Source organism: Myotis myotis, unplaced genomic scaffold (genome assembly GCF_014108235.1).
Source record: "Myotis myotis isolate mMyoMyo1 unplaced genomic scaffold, mMyoMyo1.p scaffold_m19_p_3, whole genome shotgun sequence".
NCBI classification, from domain to species: Eukaryota; Metazoa; Chordata; class Mammalia; order Chiroptera; family Vespertilionidae; genus Myotis; species Myotis myotis.
The window spans coordinates 37,096,635-37,111,395 of record NW_023416335.1 but is presented as its reverse complement, the minus strand read 5'-3'; the positions used below and the strand labels follow the sequence as shown (position 1 = coordinate 37,111,395).

The following is a 14,761-nucleotide window of genomic DNA, read 5'->3' as shown; positions in this document are numbered from 1 at the left end:
CCACCGCGGGTCTAGTCTAAACGGTCAGCCAGATGAATTAACAGAAATGCAAAATAAATCAAAGTAGCTTTCACTTTACACAGACGAGTTAATAAGCAGCCAAACACTCGTATTCACATTCTCTCAGTAGACTAGCCCAGACTGGAGCTGAGCAGATAAACAAAACAATGCCCAACTCCCCAGATGGGCATGGGGGCACTCCTGGCACCCATGTCCCAGAACAGAATTCTCAACCAACGTCTTGGTGAGAACCTACCGGAGGAGTTAAGACTGTGCCCAGTCCCCCTTCTTGGTAGCAAATTGGCTAGTCCTACACAAACAAACAGCTGTTCACTCAGAGCTTAAATAAATTCCCAAATGCTAAACAAATTTCCAAGTTTAAATAAATTCTAAATTCTAAATAAATTCCAAATTCTAAATAAATTCCAAATTCTAAATAAATTCCAAATTCTAACAAATTCTAAATTCTAACAAATTCTAAATTCAAAACAGATTCCCAATTCCTGAGGGATTCCCAATTCCTGACAGATTCCAGATTCCTGAGGGATTCCCAAAACCTGGGGGAGCTCTATGTCTCCCCGGGAGGTGATCAAGCTCCCCTTCCACTCATTTCGAGTGGGCCAGACGGTAGGGGGTTGGGGCCCCTACCTTAAAAATTCTGCAGACAGGTCCAGAAGTGTCCGTCCACGCTCTCCAGATGCCGGCTAGGTCCTGGGCTGAGGCCCGGGAGTGCCTGGAGTTCCCCCGGTTCAATTCTGCTAAATCAGCAGAGCGGCGCCTCCCGGGGGGCCTATCTAGCTCCCCCAGTCCTCAAACCCAGTCCACACCAGAGGCCAAGAGGCCACGATGGGTGGTTCCCTGGTCTTCTCGGTCAGGGAACCAATTATGTTCCAGAAAAAACCGGACCAGAACCAAACAACGCTCTGAGAGTTTGGAGTTACACTTTATTCACCGTGGCGGGCTTAGGGAAATGAATCCAAATCTAAGCAAAGCTACAAGCAGAACTTCCCTTTTTATAGAAGAGCCAGCCCTTTGTGTGCTTGTTGGTGGCGGCCTTGAAAACTATACAGTTCTATCCAATTAAAAAATGCACCTGGCATAGCATTGGATGTATCTAGTCTCTGGCCTACAAGGTCAGAGAGCTAAGTTTATCTCCCCCACTATTCAAGCAGGCTAGAAAGCAAAGTTACTTTTTCAGAATAAGAGGCCGTCTAAAGAATAGCAGAGAATTCCAAACGGTAGTTTTACAGAATAGGGGTTTTCCTTCACACTAGAACTTGCCTGTGTTGATTACTTGGCAGTGATCTGAAGTTAGGCACTTTGCTGGGGAGGCTGGGAAATACATTTTTTTTCTTGAGTAACCATGTGCTTAGCTAAAATTCTAGTTATGTGGAAGAAGGGGACAATGGATACTGGTCAAATAACAGTAGTCTCTGATTCTCCTTTTATTGCAACTTTGTGTTTTCTGTTATATTACTTCCAATATAATTAACTTTCTCTTTTTATTTAAAACTCACTCAAGTCTTATCTGGGATAAAAATCTTTCACAAACTTGAAGCCTTGAATCATAATTTTATCTGTCTGTCTATCTATCTGTCCTTTCAAATTAGCATCTAATCTATGTAGAGAAAAAATAGAGGAAAATTTAAAGCAGTAGGATTCAAATAAAAAACACTAGAACTGATAATTAATAGTGACTTGATATGTATTTGTGTACTGTGAAATACTAGCATAATTGGAATATATAGTTTCAGTTCCTAGAGTGAGAATTTAGCACTGTGCTTTGAGTGTAGTGATGAGGTTGCTTATAACTCTGTGTATCAGTAGCAGAGTTTATGATTAGGGAAAAGACAAGACCAGACAGGACAAAAATAGTTTTACTCAACTGCACTAGAGATTCTTCAAATGCTTTGATATTCGATATTCATCTTTAGTTGGGTTTCTTTCTTTTGGTTGCATTAATTTTACTGCTAAAATGTCTTTTATGCCTATATCTGTTAGGGTAGTGGAGAATTATCTATAATAATAAAAGCATAACATGCTAATTAGACTGGACGTCCTTCCAGATGTCCTTCCTTCCAGATGAAGCTTTAGCGCAGCAGCGGGGGCCGAGCCCTTTGCATGAATTTCATATCTGTTTCTATGAAATAAATTATTTTTTGTAACATAATCATACTTTAAACTTAGTAAAAGCCCCTTACAAGCATTTAATATCAACTTAATATTCAATTCCCCCTGATCATCTCATCAATATCTTTTTACAGTTGACTTTTAGAATCAGGATCCAGATAAAGCCCATCCCTTGCATCTGATTGTTTTTTTACATCTTTAAGATTCCCTTAACTGGTAACGCCCTCTTTCTTTTTAGCTAAGATCTGGTCATTTTCCTGCCCCATTCTTCACATTCTGGTTTCAGCTGCATGCAACTCCACAGTGTATTTTACCAAACATTCATGTTATATTCCTATTTCTTAAAAACTGCTAGTTAGAGCTAGAACCTAGAATAGAGTCAGGCTGGATTGGTGGGATGGGGGAGGTAGAGCAAGAATACTTCACAGGTGAGAAGTGTAATTCTTACTTTTTCCCTTTTAGTGATGCTAGGATTAATCATTGGATTCAGGTGTTATGAATCTTATGTAATGCTTATAAATAACTAGAGGCCTGATGCATGAAATTCGTGCAAGAGTAGGCCTTCCTTCCTCCGGCTGCCAGTGCCGGCTTCCCTCTGGCACCCAGGACCTGGGCTTCCCTCACAGCCCCAGCTTTGTCCGGAAGGTCATCTGGAAGGACGTCTGGAGGGATGTCTAGTCTAATTAGCATATTATGCTTTTATTATAGACTAGAGGCCCGATGCACAAAATTCATGCAAGGGGTTCGGCCCCGCCACCACGGCAGCTGCCTCGGACCCCACCCTCCACAGTTTGTCTGGAAGGAAGGACGTCTGGTAGGATGTCCAGTCTATTTAGCATATTATACTTTTATTATTATAGATAATACCTAATTTGGGATTTGCTAAAAATAAATACATTGGCTGGTAGAAAAGTGGACATGTAGCTTAGGTAAGACAAGAGTGGCTATTATTACAGACGAAAAATAGGTACATGCAAATACATTATACTATTCCGTAATAAAAATTTTATAAAATGTCATCTTAATCTTACTCATTTGAGAACAGTTAAAATTTTTTTTTTTTAATTTTTATTGAATTTATTGGGGTGGCATTGATTAATAAAATTATATAGGTTTCGGGTGTACAATTCCATAGTGCAGCATCTGTATATTGTATTGTGTGTTGTCACCACCCCAAGTTGAGAACAGTTTTAATCCACAAATAGAAAATCATTCAGTGTTTTGTTTCTCAGAGCCTATCTTGTATAGAAGCAAGATTTATGCAAATGCAGAAATTATTCAATAGTATTCTTTTCAGGGTTTATTGAAAACATTTCAGCTTTCCTTTCCTGGTGGAATGTGATTTTGATATTGCAAAACAAAAGTCGAGGTTTTATCAGATATACAGTTAAATTTTATTTGTGGTAGTCATATTCCATAAAGTCACTGCAAACATGAATCTGTAAGTGTTGAAGCATTGCTCCTAGGAGAAATACAGGGTTAGGTGCCTTTGAGCCTCTAGTTAGAACATTTCCACCACCCGATTAATACATAGTATTGTTTTATTTGTGTTTCTGTTGAAAGACACCTTGTTTAATGTATATTGTTGACTCATTGTCGTTGAACTCACAGTCCTGCCCCCCAGCTCTGTAACGCATGCCTGAAGGAAGCTCATTTATCAAACATGTTTTCTCCGTAAGGCACATCACAGCCTTCTTGGACTTAGGAACACCAGAGTGCACTTAAGCCCAAAACTCGGGGGCCATTTTAAACAGTGAAATCATCCTAGGCCTCCCCCTCCCCCCCCCCCCCCAAAAAAAAGAGAATGTGGCACTAAAGAAACTGTGAAAAGGATAGTTGTTTACAGTATGAGAGCTGAAACAAGAGGGCAGAGTGTCACCTTGTTTGATTTCAGCTGGGACACATGTTGGGAATATCAAATTTTTTTTTGCTGCTCTGAGCTTGTTTGTGAATGACCACAAAAGTGCTGAGTATTAATTTTGGGGTTAGAAGTAACTTTTAGCAAATAGGAAAGTTTGTAAATATGGAGCCTATGAGTAACAAGGATCAATTGTATATGTTAGTTTCCAAGAATTTATTTTTTTCCCAATCTTAGGTTGAAATGATTCTAAATATATATGTTAAATTTTACTAATTGAAAATTACTGAGCTGAAGTAGTTGTATATTTTATAAACTGATTGAAGTTGCAGTATAATGTGGGACGTTCAAATGCTTTATAAAAATCTCAAGTTGATTTATTTAAACATGTGCTTAATACAATAAGCATATAAGTATATGTGAAGCATATAATATGAAATCTTAAATTGATACAGATGATCAGATCTGAGTAAATTTTAAGGACTTTTTTTATATAATGTACACAAAAGATAACTTGATTTTTGTTCAAAATGTTCCACTCTTTCTGTACTTGCAGCATTTTTCTGGATTCTGAGACTCGGAGAGCAATGGGAGAGCAAGCTGTCGCTCTTGCCAAAGCAGTCAAGTATTCTTCTGCTGGAACCGTAGAGTTCCTTGTGGACTCAAAGAAGAATTTTTATTTCTTGGAAATGAATACCAGACTCCAGGTAACAAAAACTCAGTTTCTTATTCCACTCCATGTCTCTATACTTAACCCTTCCTTGCTTACCCCTTTCCGTGTTTTATAAAAGTTAAAAATCAACTTCAGAAAATGTTAAATAAAGACTGTTTTTATGCTTTGCTAAGACATCTTAGGAATGGTGGATAGTGTCAAGTTAATTTGGTGGCAGGATCTAGCCTTCTGTTTTGTTACTGTTAATACTTCATATGGGAAATTCTAATTTTTTTTATTGAACCTCTCTCGATGAACTACTCTAGATATGATAAATAGAAAGGGATTAAGTGCTTACACATCTTTGAAAGGGATTAATGAGAGAAGGGCACCTAGAGTGAGCTTTCCTTTTTCTTTTATTTAAATTGTGAACTATAAATAAACATAGAGAAAGGTACCTAAAACACAAACAAATAGTTACGCAAATTATCCTATATAATAGAGGTAATATGCAAATTGACTGTCACACCCTCGCACAAATGGCCGCTCCCATGTGGTCACAAGATGGCTGGCAGGGGAGGGCAGTTGTGGGTGATCCGGCCAGCAGGGGAGGGCAGTTAGGAGCAACCATGTCAGCAGGGGAGGGCAGTTGGGGGCAACCAGGGTGGCAGGAGAGGGCAGTTGGGGTGACCAGGCTGGCAGAGGAGGGCAGTTAGGGGCGACCAGGCTGGCAGGGGAGGGCAGTTGGGGGCAACTGGGCCAGCAGGAGAGGGCAGTTGGGGCAACCAGGCCTGCAGGGGATGGCAGTTGGGGGTGATCCAGCCGGCAGGGGAGCAGTTAGGCGTCGACCAGGCTGGCAGGAGAGTGGTTAGGGGTGATCAGGCTGGTAGGCAGAGTGGTTAGGGGCAATCAGGCAGGCAGGCCGGCAAGTGGTTGGAAGCCAGCAGTCCCGGATTGTGAGAGGGATGTCCGACTGCCTGAAGGATCGGGCCTAAACCGGCAGTCGGACATTCCCCCTAGGGGTCCCAAATTGGAGAGGGTGCAGGCTGGGCTGAGGGATCTCCTCCCCCCCCCCTGCCCCGCCCCAGTGCATGAATTTCGTGCCCTGGGCCTCTAGTTAGAAATAAAAAATCCATGGAAGCATAATCTGGGTCTAGAAGTACAAAACTGCCAGCACTTTGGCCTTGCTCCCATCGCCTCCTCCCCCTTCTCCCTTTCTCAGCTCTTCCTCCTTCTCCTTTCCTAGAGCTGTGTACTATTCTGACCTTATTCTAAACACCTCCCGGCATTTCTCTGTAGCTCTTCCTTTGAAATGTACACACCTAAGCAGTATAAATAATTTTGCCTGTTTCTTATTTTTTTTTTTTTAACTTTAAATCAGTGGGATCATATAAATTTTTTTATGTAATTTTTTTGTACCTGGTTTCTTTTCTCAATATTATGCTTAGGAGAATCAACCTTGTTGTTTTATGTAACTCCCAAATGATACTCCTTTGGAGAAAATGCCACTGTTTATCTTTTTTATTTCTTTTACTTGTGGATATTTAGTTTGTTTCCACTTTTTTGCAGTTTGTATTAGTTTGCTAGGGCTCTAGTAACAAAGTATCAGAAACAGGGTGGCTGAAACAATAGAAATTTATTCTCTCAAGTTTCAGGAGGCCAGAAGTCTGAAATCAAGGTGTTGGTTTCTTCCTGGGACGTCTCAGGAAGAATCTGTTCTCTGCTTCTCTCCTAGCTTCTGGTAGCTGCCAATAAGCTTTGGTATTCCTTGCCTTGTTGGCAGCATAACTCCAATCATCACATGGCATTCTCCCTTGTGTTACTATGTCCAAAGTCCACCCCCCCCTTTTTTTTTTTATAGGGACACTAGTCATTGATTTAGGCCCCACTCTAATCCAGTATGACCTCATTTTAACTTCATTACATCTTCCAAGAACCTATTTCCAGATAAGGTCACATTCATAGGTTCTGAGCAGACAAGCATTTTCAGGAGACACTATTTAATCCAGTACATAATTCAAAACCACATGTGTCAGTAATTCATTAAGCTGTACATACATGTGTTGTATATACTTTTCTCTTTGTATGTTATATTTAACAATAAAAAGTTTTTAAAGATAAAACACATATGGTCTATAGCAGCAATTTACAACCTTTTTTATCTCGTAGCACATATAAACGAATTACTAAAATTTTGCCGCACAACAAAAAATATATATTTTTGCTGATGTGACAAAAAAGGTATAATTTTGATTTATTTAAAAAAATAATAGTAATTACCTACCCTTTGTGCTCCAAAGTGACTTTTTAAAAAATCAGGTGCCTATACTTGTATATAAGGATTTCTGATACCAAGAATTAACCAATCAGATGGAACCTTACTATGTATGTATAAGATGCAACTCTACTATAGGTCCTATATATTTATGGTTCAAGACAGGGTATTCACACGATGGCTTTTTTTTTTTTTTTACTTGACAATCTAAGGGAAAAGAGGTCAGTGCTCCTGATTAAATAGTCAAGTGTTGCATGCATTAAAAATTCTTGCGGCACATGAGTTGAAAATTGCTGGTCTATAGTGACAGAAAATAGATTAACGGTTGCCTAGGACTGAGGGTTGGGGGCTGATAGTTAAGGGGTGTAGCATAGTAGAGAGAGCGGTAAGTGGTACTTGGATTGCCTAGAAATGGGATCAACTCTCCTTAGGACTTTACTGTGGCTGGAGATGGAGTTGAGTCATTCTAGGAAGGAGACCCATAGGGATGATGACTTTTTTACAGCTGAGTAGTATATTCTATTGTGTTCATGTACCACAGCTTTTTTATCTACTCATCTACTTATGGGCACTGGGCTGCTTCTAAATCTTGGCTATTGTAACTAATGCTGCATTGAATATAAAGATGCATATATTCTTTCGAATTAGTGTTTTGGGTTTTTTTCAGGTATAATATTTCCAGAAGCGGAATTGCTGGGTCATAAGGCAATTCCATTTTTAATTTTTTGAGGTAACTCCATACTGCTTTCCACAGTGACTGCACCAATCTGCATTCCCAGTGCAGGAAGGAGGGTTCCCTTTTCTCCACATCCTTGCCAACACTTGTTGTTTGTTGATTTATTGATGGTAGCCATTTTGACAGGTGATATCTGAGGTGATATCTCATTGTAGTTTTAATTTGCACTTTTCTGATGATTAGTGATGTTGAGTATCTTTTCATATGTCTATTGTCCATGTGTATGTCCTCTTTGGAGAATATCTATTCAGGTCTTTTGCCCATTTTTAAATTAAATTGTTTGTGTTTTTGATACTGAGTTTTATAAGTTCTTTAGTAATTTTGGATATCAATCTCTTACCAGAGGTATCATTGGTGAATATGTTGAGGAATGTTTTCTGTTCTTGTTTTTTGGCCTTGGTCTTCCTCTCCTAGTGGTTCCTCTCCTAAGTAAACCTAATAGTCTAAGCTCAAAATAATTTTTGGCCCCAGTGGTTATATTCTGCATGATATATCTTGTTTTGTCCTTTTACTGTCTACCTATTTGCATTCAGATATTTTACATGTGTCACTGTAAGCTGTGGGTAATTTTCTTTAACCAAGTATGATAATCTTTGTCTTATCTCCAAACCATTTGCTCCATAGAAAGTTAATGTTAAATTGTTATATATTTGAGTTTAAATTTACAGTCTTTAAAATGCGATCTTTTTTTCACAACCCTGTAGTTTTTCACTTTTCTTCTTGTTTGCTTTTGCAATATTTATCATTTAATTTTGTGTCTGTATTAGTTTGGGAGTTGTATATACTTCTTCTAATCTTTTGGTAGGACCTATATACATATGTAACAGCATACATCCTTATCTTATTAAAGTTTGATATCAATCAGTACCTTTTCACCTGCTACACCAGACTGTGTAAGGACCTTTGAATATTTTAATTTTTTTTACCCTCTCCTGGTTTACTGTGCAATTATCCATCACAGGACATTCTCTTATTAAATAGCTAGCATTCATTTAGTTCTACCCACTTATTTAACCTTTTTCTTTTCTCCTTACTTACTCTTGGAAATTTCTTTAAATGTTTTGTAAGGAAAATACTCTGGTTTTTTCCTTTACTCTCTACCATTACTACCACACTCATAATTCTGACCACCAAATGCATGGGTGTTCTCCCATACTGACCAATTCTCTGCCACTAACTCATTGTCCTACAGTTCAATGGAGTTAAATTGAATCTACCTTGAGTTAGCATCAGATCCCTCAAGTAATGCTTTAGTCCCACAAGACTGAAGATGCCAGTCACAAGTTCTAGGTTATCACCTGTACTTCTTCTGACTGACTAGCTATAAATCGGGGTTCCCACTAACTCCTCCTCAGATCTGATCATTTGCTAGAACAACTCACAGAGCTCAGAGAAATACTTATTTACATTTACTGGCTTATTATGTATAAAGGATATGATAAATGATACAGATGATCAACTAGGTGCAGAGATCCATAGGGCAAGGTGTGGAAGAGTCCCAAGCACAAAGCTCTGTCCCCATGAAATTGGAGTGTGCCACACTCTAGCTATGGATGCATTCCCAAACCCAGAATTTTTATGGAGGCTTCATCACCTAGGCATTATTGATTATGAACTCATTGTCCAACCCATCTCCTTTTCTCTGGAGGATGGATGTAGGATGGAAAATTCTAAGCTTTTAATTTTGGCTTAGTCTTTTTAGAGACCAACCTCCATCCAGGAGCCCTGAAGAATTATCTCATTAGCACTAAAGGTACTCTGCTCACTCAAGAAATTATAAGAAACTCTGTGTCAGGAACCAGGATCAAAGACTAAATATTAACAGGAACTAGGGGCAGAGATCAATATATTTCTTATTTCACAAGTTTGCTTGTAGTAAACTCTTTGTTGACAGCCAGTGACTTTAATTTATCTTCATTCATGAAAGCTGTTTTTACTCTGGGAATAGTTTTTCAGTATTTTTTATCAACTCACTGAAGATATTCTTCTTCTGTCTTTGGTTATATCTGGTGAGACTTCAGCTCTCATTCTACCAACTGCTTCTTTGGAGATAATCCTATATAATAAAAGCCTAATATGCAAATCAACCGAATGGTGGAATGACTGGTGGAATGACCGGTCACTATGACATGCACTGACCACCAGGAGGCAGACACTCAATGCATGACTTCCCTCAGGCCCCAGGCCAGCCAAGTTGGGTGTCAGCAGGGGCCCCCTGATCGCCCTGCGGGTCGCCCCACAGATCGACCCTGATCGCCATCCAGGCCTAGGGACCCTACCTGTGAATGGATTTTGTGCACTTTTATATTTTAATAGCATTTATGAATTTCTCTTTCATCTTAAGATTTTCTTAAGTTTTTCTTTGATAAATGCACATATGTATTTGCAACTCATTGACTTTCTTGAGTATATGGATTAATGCTTTTCAATATTTTTGGAAAATTCTCCACCATTATCACTTTTGACATAATCTCTTTCCCTTCCTTATGGATTTCCAGTCATTTATATATAGAAAACTTTTATGTTAGACCTTAATATATCTTTTGTGTTTCCTACTCTTTCTCTGATATCTTTCATCTTTTTTTTGGACATTTTCTTCTGACCTGTTTTTCTTACTATCTCTTGAACTGTACTTAACTACTCATTTAGTTTCTAATTTTATTTGTTCATATTTCAGTTCTAGAATTTTTATTTGGTTCTTTAAAAATGACTCAAACTTATCTCTTTTCATCTTCTAACCAAATTTTTAAATTTGGCTTTTATTTCTTTGAATATAATTAACTTATTTGTTTTGTAGTGTGTGTCTGTTCATTTCAGTATCTGAAGCCTAATGACTTTTGTGGGATCTGTTGTCTGTGCTGCTTCTTGGTTGTGATGTCTGGTTCCTTGTGTGCCTTCTCAGCTTTAACTGTATATTGATTATTTAAAAATCGTCCTTATTAACAAATTGAAAACTAGAATGATAGATTCTTTCGTGTAGAGATTTTTCAATTTTTCTGCCACATGCCTGTGAACAGTAGTAATTTGTGGCTACAGTATTCTAAGTGTGAAGTTCCTTGGACTCCTGAGGGCACACAAAGGCCAGCTGCACTCCTAGAGAATGGTTTGTTTTATTCCAGTTCACTCACCTTGAGGTTGCATTCCTTCATGGCCTCAACTTAAAGTGAGGATGGTTTATCAGTGTCCTCTCCCTGGTCTTTGTGGTTTAGTTGTACATTTAATTTCTCGATGCTACCAGAAATATAGCTTAGATATGTAGTTGTATTTTCTTGGAATGTTAAATGCCTATAGGTCAAAATGGTGTTGAGTGTTGGATTTATGTCTCCTTGTTGAATTTTGGCTGATAATTTCTTCCTATATTCTTAGTGTTTTGATAATATTTTTTTAAAAAAACCCACCCCTAAATGCTACCTAGGCCTAAGAATTGTGTCCCAAGAAGATGGATTTATAGGTACATTATACCTGTGGATTAGATAAATATGTGCCCCTAGTCTTATTAACACCTCTCACCCAAACCAACAAAAATAAAACAACAAACACTAGTAATTACATGTTGGAATACTGTTTCAGAAAACTCCTAAACTCACACCCATTCTTGCCAGTGGTAAACCCTCAGAATGATGGCCTGTGCCTCACTGCTGCCTTACTTTTCCCCTCCAAATCTCATGCATCTGAGTTTGATTGACACATCCAAAATCTTTTCCAGTTGCACTGAGAACCTCAGCTGCAAGGGAGTCTGGGAATAGAGTTTTTATCCTATTATCTTCTGTAGAATAAGGGAGTAAGTACCCTAGAAGGAGTTTGGAGTGAAGGGTGAGTCCCAGTCCACCCTTTTCATATGAATATTTCAAGTATTTTAATCTATGTTATGTGTACAAAATTAAAAAACTTTACCCTCTTGTAATTATAAAATATAACTATCAAATAATGGAACTGATTTTTTTAATTCACAGTGGTAGAAATTATCTAAATGCATTTTGAGAGTAATATAAATTATTTATAGAGTTTGTGTAGGTATTAACTCAGTAGTCGTTGCTAAAAACTTACGATACTTCCTTTTGGAATTCCTTATTTAGCCTATATTCTGTTGTAAATGTCATTAGAAGTTACAGAATTTTGCCCTTTATGAAATTAATTTTGATTAAAAGTATTTCTTTATAACTAAATTATCTAATTAGATAATTAGCTGGGAAATCATGTTTTTGATTAAAATGGAGACTTTATTATGCCATGATGAGAATAATAGCTTGTAATATGAATCTGAAGGCAGTTTGAAGTGACTGCAAAACATTTGTATTTTATTCCAGACAAAAGAGGTACTAAATTGTTTAGTTTGGGTACTGTATCAGAATTTATTGAATTAATAACTAGTGTCCTTCTTTAGGGCACTTTGTTACTATGTTCTTGTGACTTTTCTTTTTTTTAAAAAAATTTGTTTCTGGCTCATTTATCTCAGGCTATAAGTTTTTTCAAGTTTGTCTCATGGTTGTTTTGATATAGGACCCCAAAAGTTGATCTTTTATAACAAATAATTCTATGCATTCAGTCAATTTCATTTAGATATTGTATCTTGGATGGCTTGGTAGGAAATTATGTTGTATATCATCAAAAAAGATTACAAATAAATTTCAGGAAAAAATTTAAATTGAAGAATTTCATCATATGAAATCTGCCAGTACTAAATTCTATTGTATTTATATCACACTTTGATATATTTGTGTCTCCTAGTTAATGTTTAATGATATTTCTTTTCTTTTTTGTATTTACTTTTAGTGACAGTAATCCTTTCAGTTACCAGACATGAATTTTGGCATTTTTAGAATGTATTTGTGTGCTGGGGGATATTTGGTGTTAGAGGCTAAAACTGAATAGAGGCATGAGAGAAGAATCTAGGGTTTCATAATGTTTAGAAAGCCATCCTATATAGTAAAAAGCTAATATGCAAATCGACTGAACTGTGGAACAACCGGTCACTATGATGCGCACTGACTACCAGGGGGCAGACGCTCAACACAGGAGCTGCCCCCTGGTGGTCAGTGCACTCCCCCAGGGGGAGCACAGCTCATTCAGAAGTCGGGCTCATGGCTGGCGAGTGCAGCAGCAGTGGCAGGAGCCTCTTCCGCTTCTGCTGCAGCGCTAAAGATGTCTGACTGATGGCTTGCCTAAGGGACAAGTTGGGCTGAGGGACCTGCCCTCTGAGTGCATGAATTTCGTGTACTGGGCCTCTAGTTCTTACATGTTTCAAAGACTTCTTTCTGATATCATTTAAATATTTGAAAATTTCTTTTACCAGATCATCTCTTTCAAATTTCACTACTCACTTTAAATTATAATGCTTAAGGCACATTCACCAAGTTCTTTATCTTCTAAGATATATGTTATCTCTCATTAGTGTTTCAGTTTGAGGCTGGAGGGCTATAATTTCCCCCCCTCACCCTCCCAAAATTTCCTGTTTGAACTGTCACTTTTTCTAGATTCAGAACTAAAACTTTCTTTTCCTGGTAACAGAAATGTGAGAAGCATGTTTTGCTAGATTTCCTTACGAGCAAAATTGTTAGAGAACAGAAAGAGCTCATCTACTGGACACTAGCAGAGGCAAACACTACCAGGGGTGGGCAAACTTTTTGACTCGAGGGCCACAATGGGTTCTTAAACTGGACCAGAGGGCCAGAACAAAAGCATGGATGGAGTGTTTGTGTGAACTAATATAAATTCAAAGTAAACATCATTACATAAAAGGGTACAGTCTTTTTTTTTTTTTTAGTTTTATTCATTTCAAACTGGCCGGATCCGGCCCGTGGGCCATAGTTTGCCCACGGCTGAACTAGACGCTGAGAATTGGAGTAGAGAAAGATTGGCTATTTTATTGATGAATGGTGCAATCCAGGAGAGCAGGAAGCTAATGCTCAGAAGCCTCAACTCACCAGTGGCGTATAGTTTGCAGGTTGTACAGGGCAAAATCACAAGATACTGTGGGTTAGTGGTTGGGGTATGCTGGAAGCTGATTGGTGAGGTAAGGTAAGGGTAATGAATCATTTCTTCAGGTCTAGAGGACAGCTCTGAGGTCTGTGCTGATGTCCCTCTGTCTGGTTTCATGAGAAAGTAATGAGGAGGTCATGCCACCTTAGGGCTTAGGAACTGAAACATAACTTATAACTTAGGTCAAGTGCCGGGGTCCAACCCCACCCAGCAGGTCCAGGGGTTCCCAAAGGCGTAGACGGAGTCGGCGAGGAAGGAAGGACACGGAGACAGCGTTCAGTTGATCAGCAGCCTAGCCAGGATCTCCAGCCAGGATCTCCAGCCAAGTTCTGGTCTGGATCTCCAGAGAGGTTCTGCTGTTTATTGTCTTGTTACATCCGTATTTATACCAATTGATTTTAATCCTGTCAATTTCTATTACAAAGGTTAGGGCGTTTCTTATCTCCATTCCAGGGAGTAAAGATTATGTAGCTTAAGCATGATTGTTTGTAGTTAAAGTGATTAACTACCCGCCTGGCACTTAGTTAAGGAGTTTCATCCCCTCCCTAACTTCAGGGAAAAATCCCTACCTGGGGAAACAACCTTTCTCGGAGAGGTGACCTTGGCTAAAACACACAGCGCTAAGGGGAGCAAACATATTAAGAACAGTATGCTATATATGCCAGGTCCCTTGAAACATATGCTGTGCAGATGTTTCTTTCCTGCAGCGACTGTGTCAAGCAGCAAGGATGGACCGGCTTCCGGCAGTCAAGATGTCATCTTGAGCTTGCCAGCGATACGCACTGTGTGGGCCTTAGTCAGGTCCAGGCTACTGTCTTCTGCTACCTTGAGGATTGTTTCTTATGCAAGGAAAAGGCTAGGTCTCCGAGGGTGGTATTGGTGTGTAGGTAGAGAGAGGTTGTGATGGTGGTGTGTGGTGGGAGGAGAGGGGGGAAAGGTGATTTCTAGAGCTAGAATTTAAAACTAAATTTAATCAATGTCATAAGGACCCTTAGTTTCAAAATTTGATATAATAGAGTTTCTCCTTAAAGATATATATGACTGAGAAAGTCACCAGGTTTGGTGTATAAATACTTGGTTCAATTGACAGGTTATTTTTCTCAGTCTGATCAGAATTTATGTATAGCCTAT

The 14,761-nt window shown here is 38.6% G+C and overlaps 1 protein-coding gene across 4 annotated transcripts in view; it reads left to right on the top strand.

The window, feature by feature from the left end:
- PCCA (propionyl-CoA carboxylase subunit alpha) overlaps nt 1–14,761 on the top strand; it is a 385,844-nt gene that overhangs the window by 177,487 nt on the left and 193,596 nt on the right. For all 4 annotated transcript variants that reach the window (XM_036297141.1, XM_036297140.1, XM_036297142.1 and 1 more), the window contains one exon: nt 4,545–4,695. In XM_036297141.1, the coding sequence (XP_036153034.1) occupies nt 4,545–4,695 (151 nt within the window). The remainder of the gene's footprint in view (nt 1–4,544; nt 4,696–14,761) is intronic.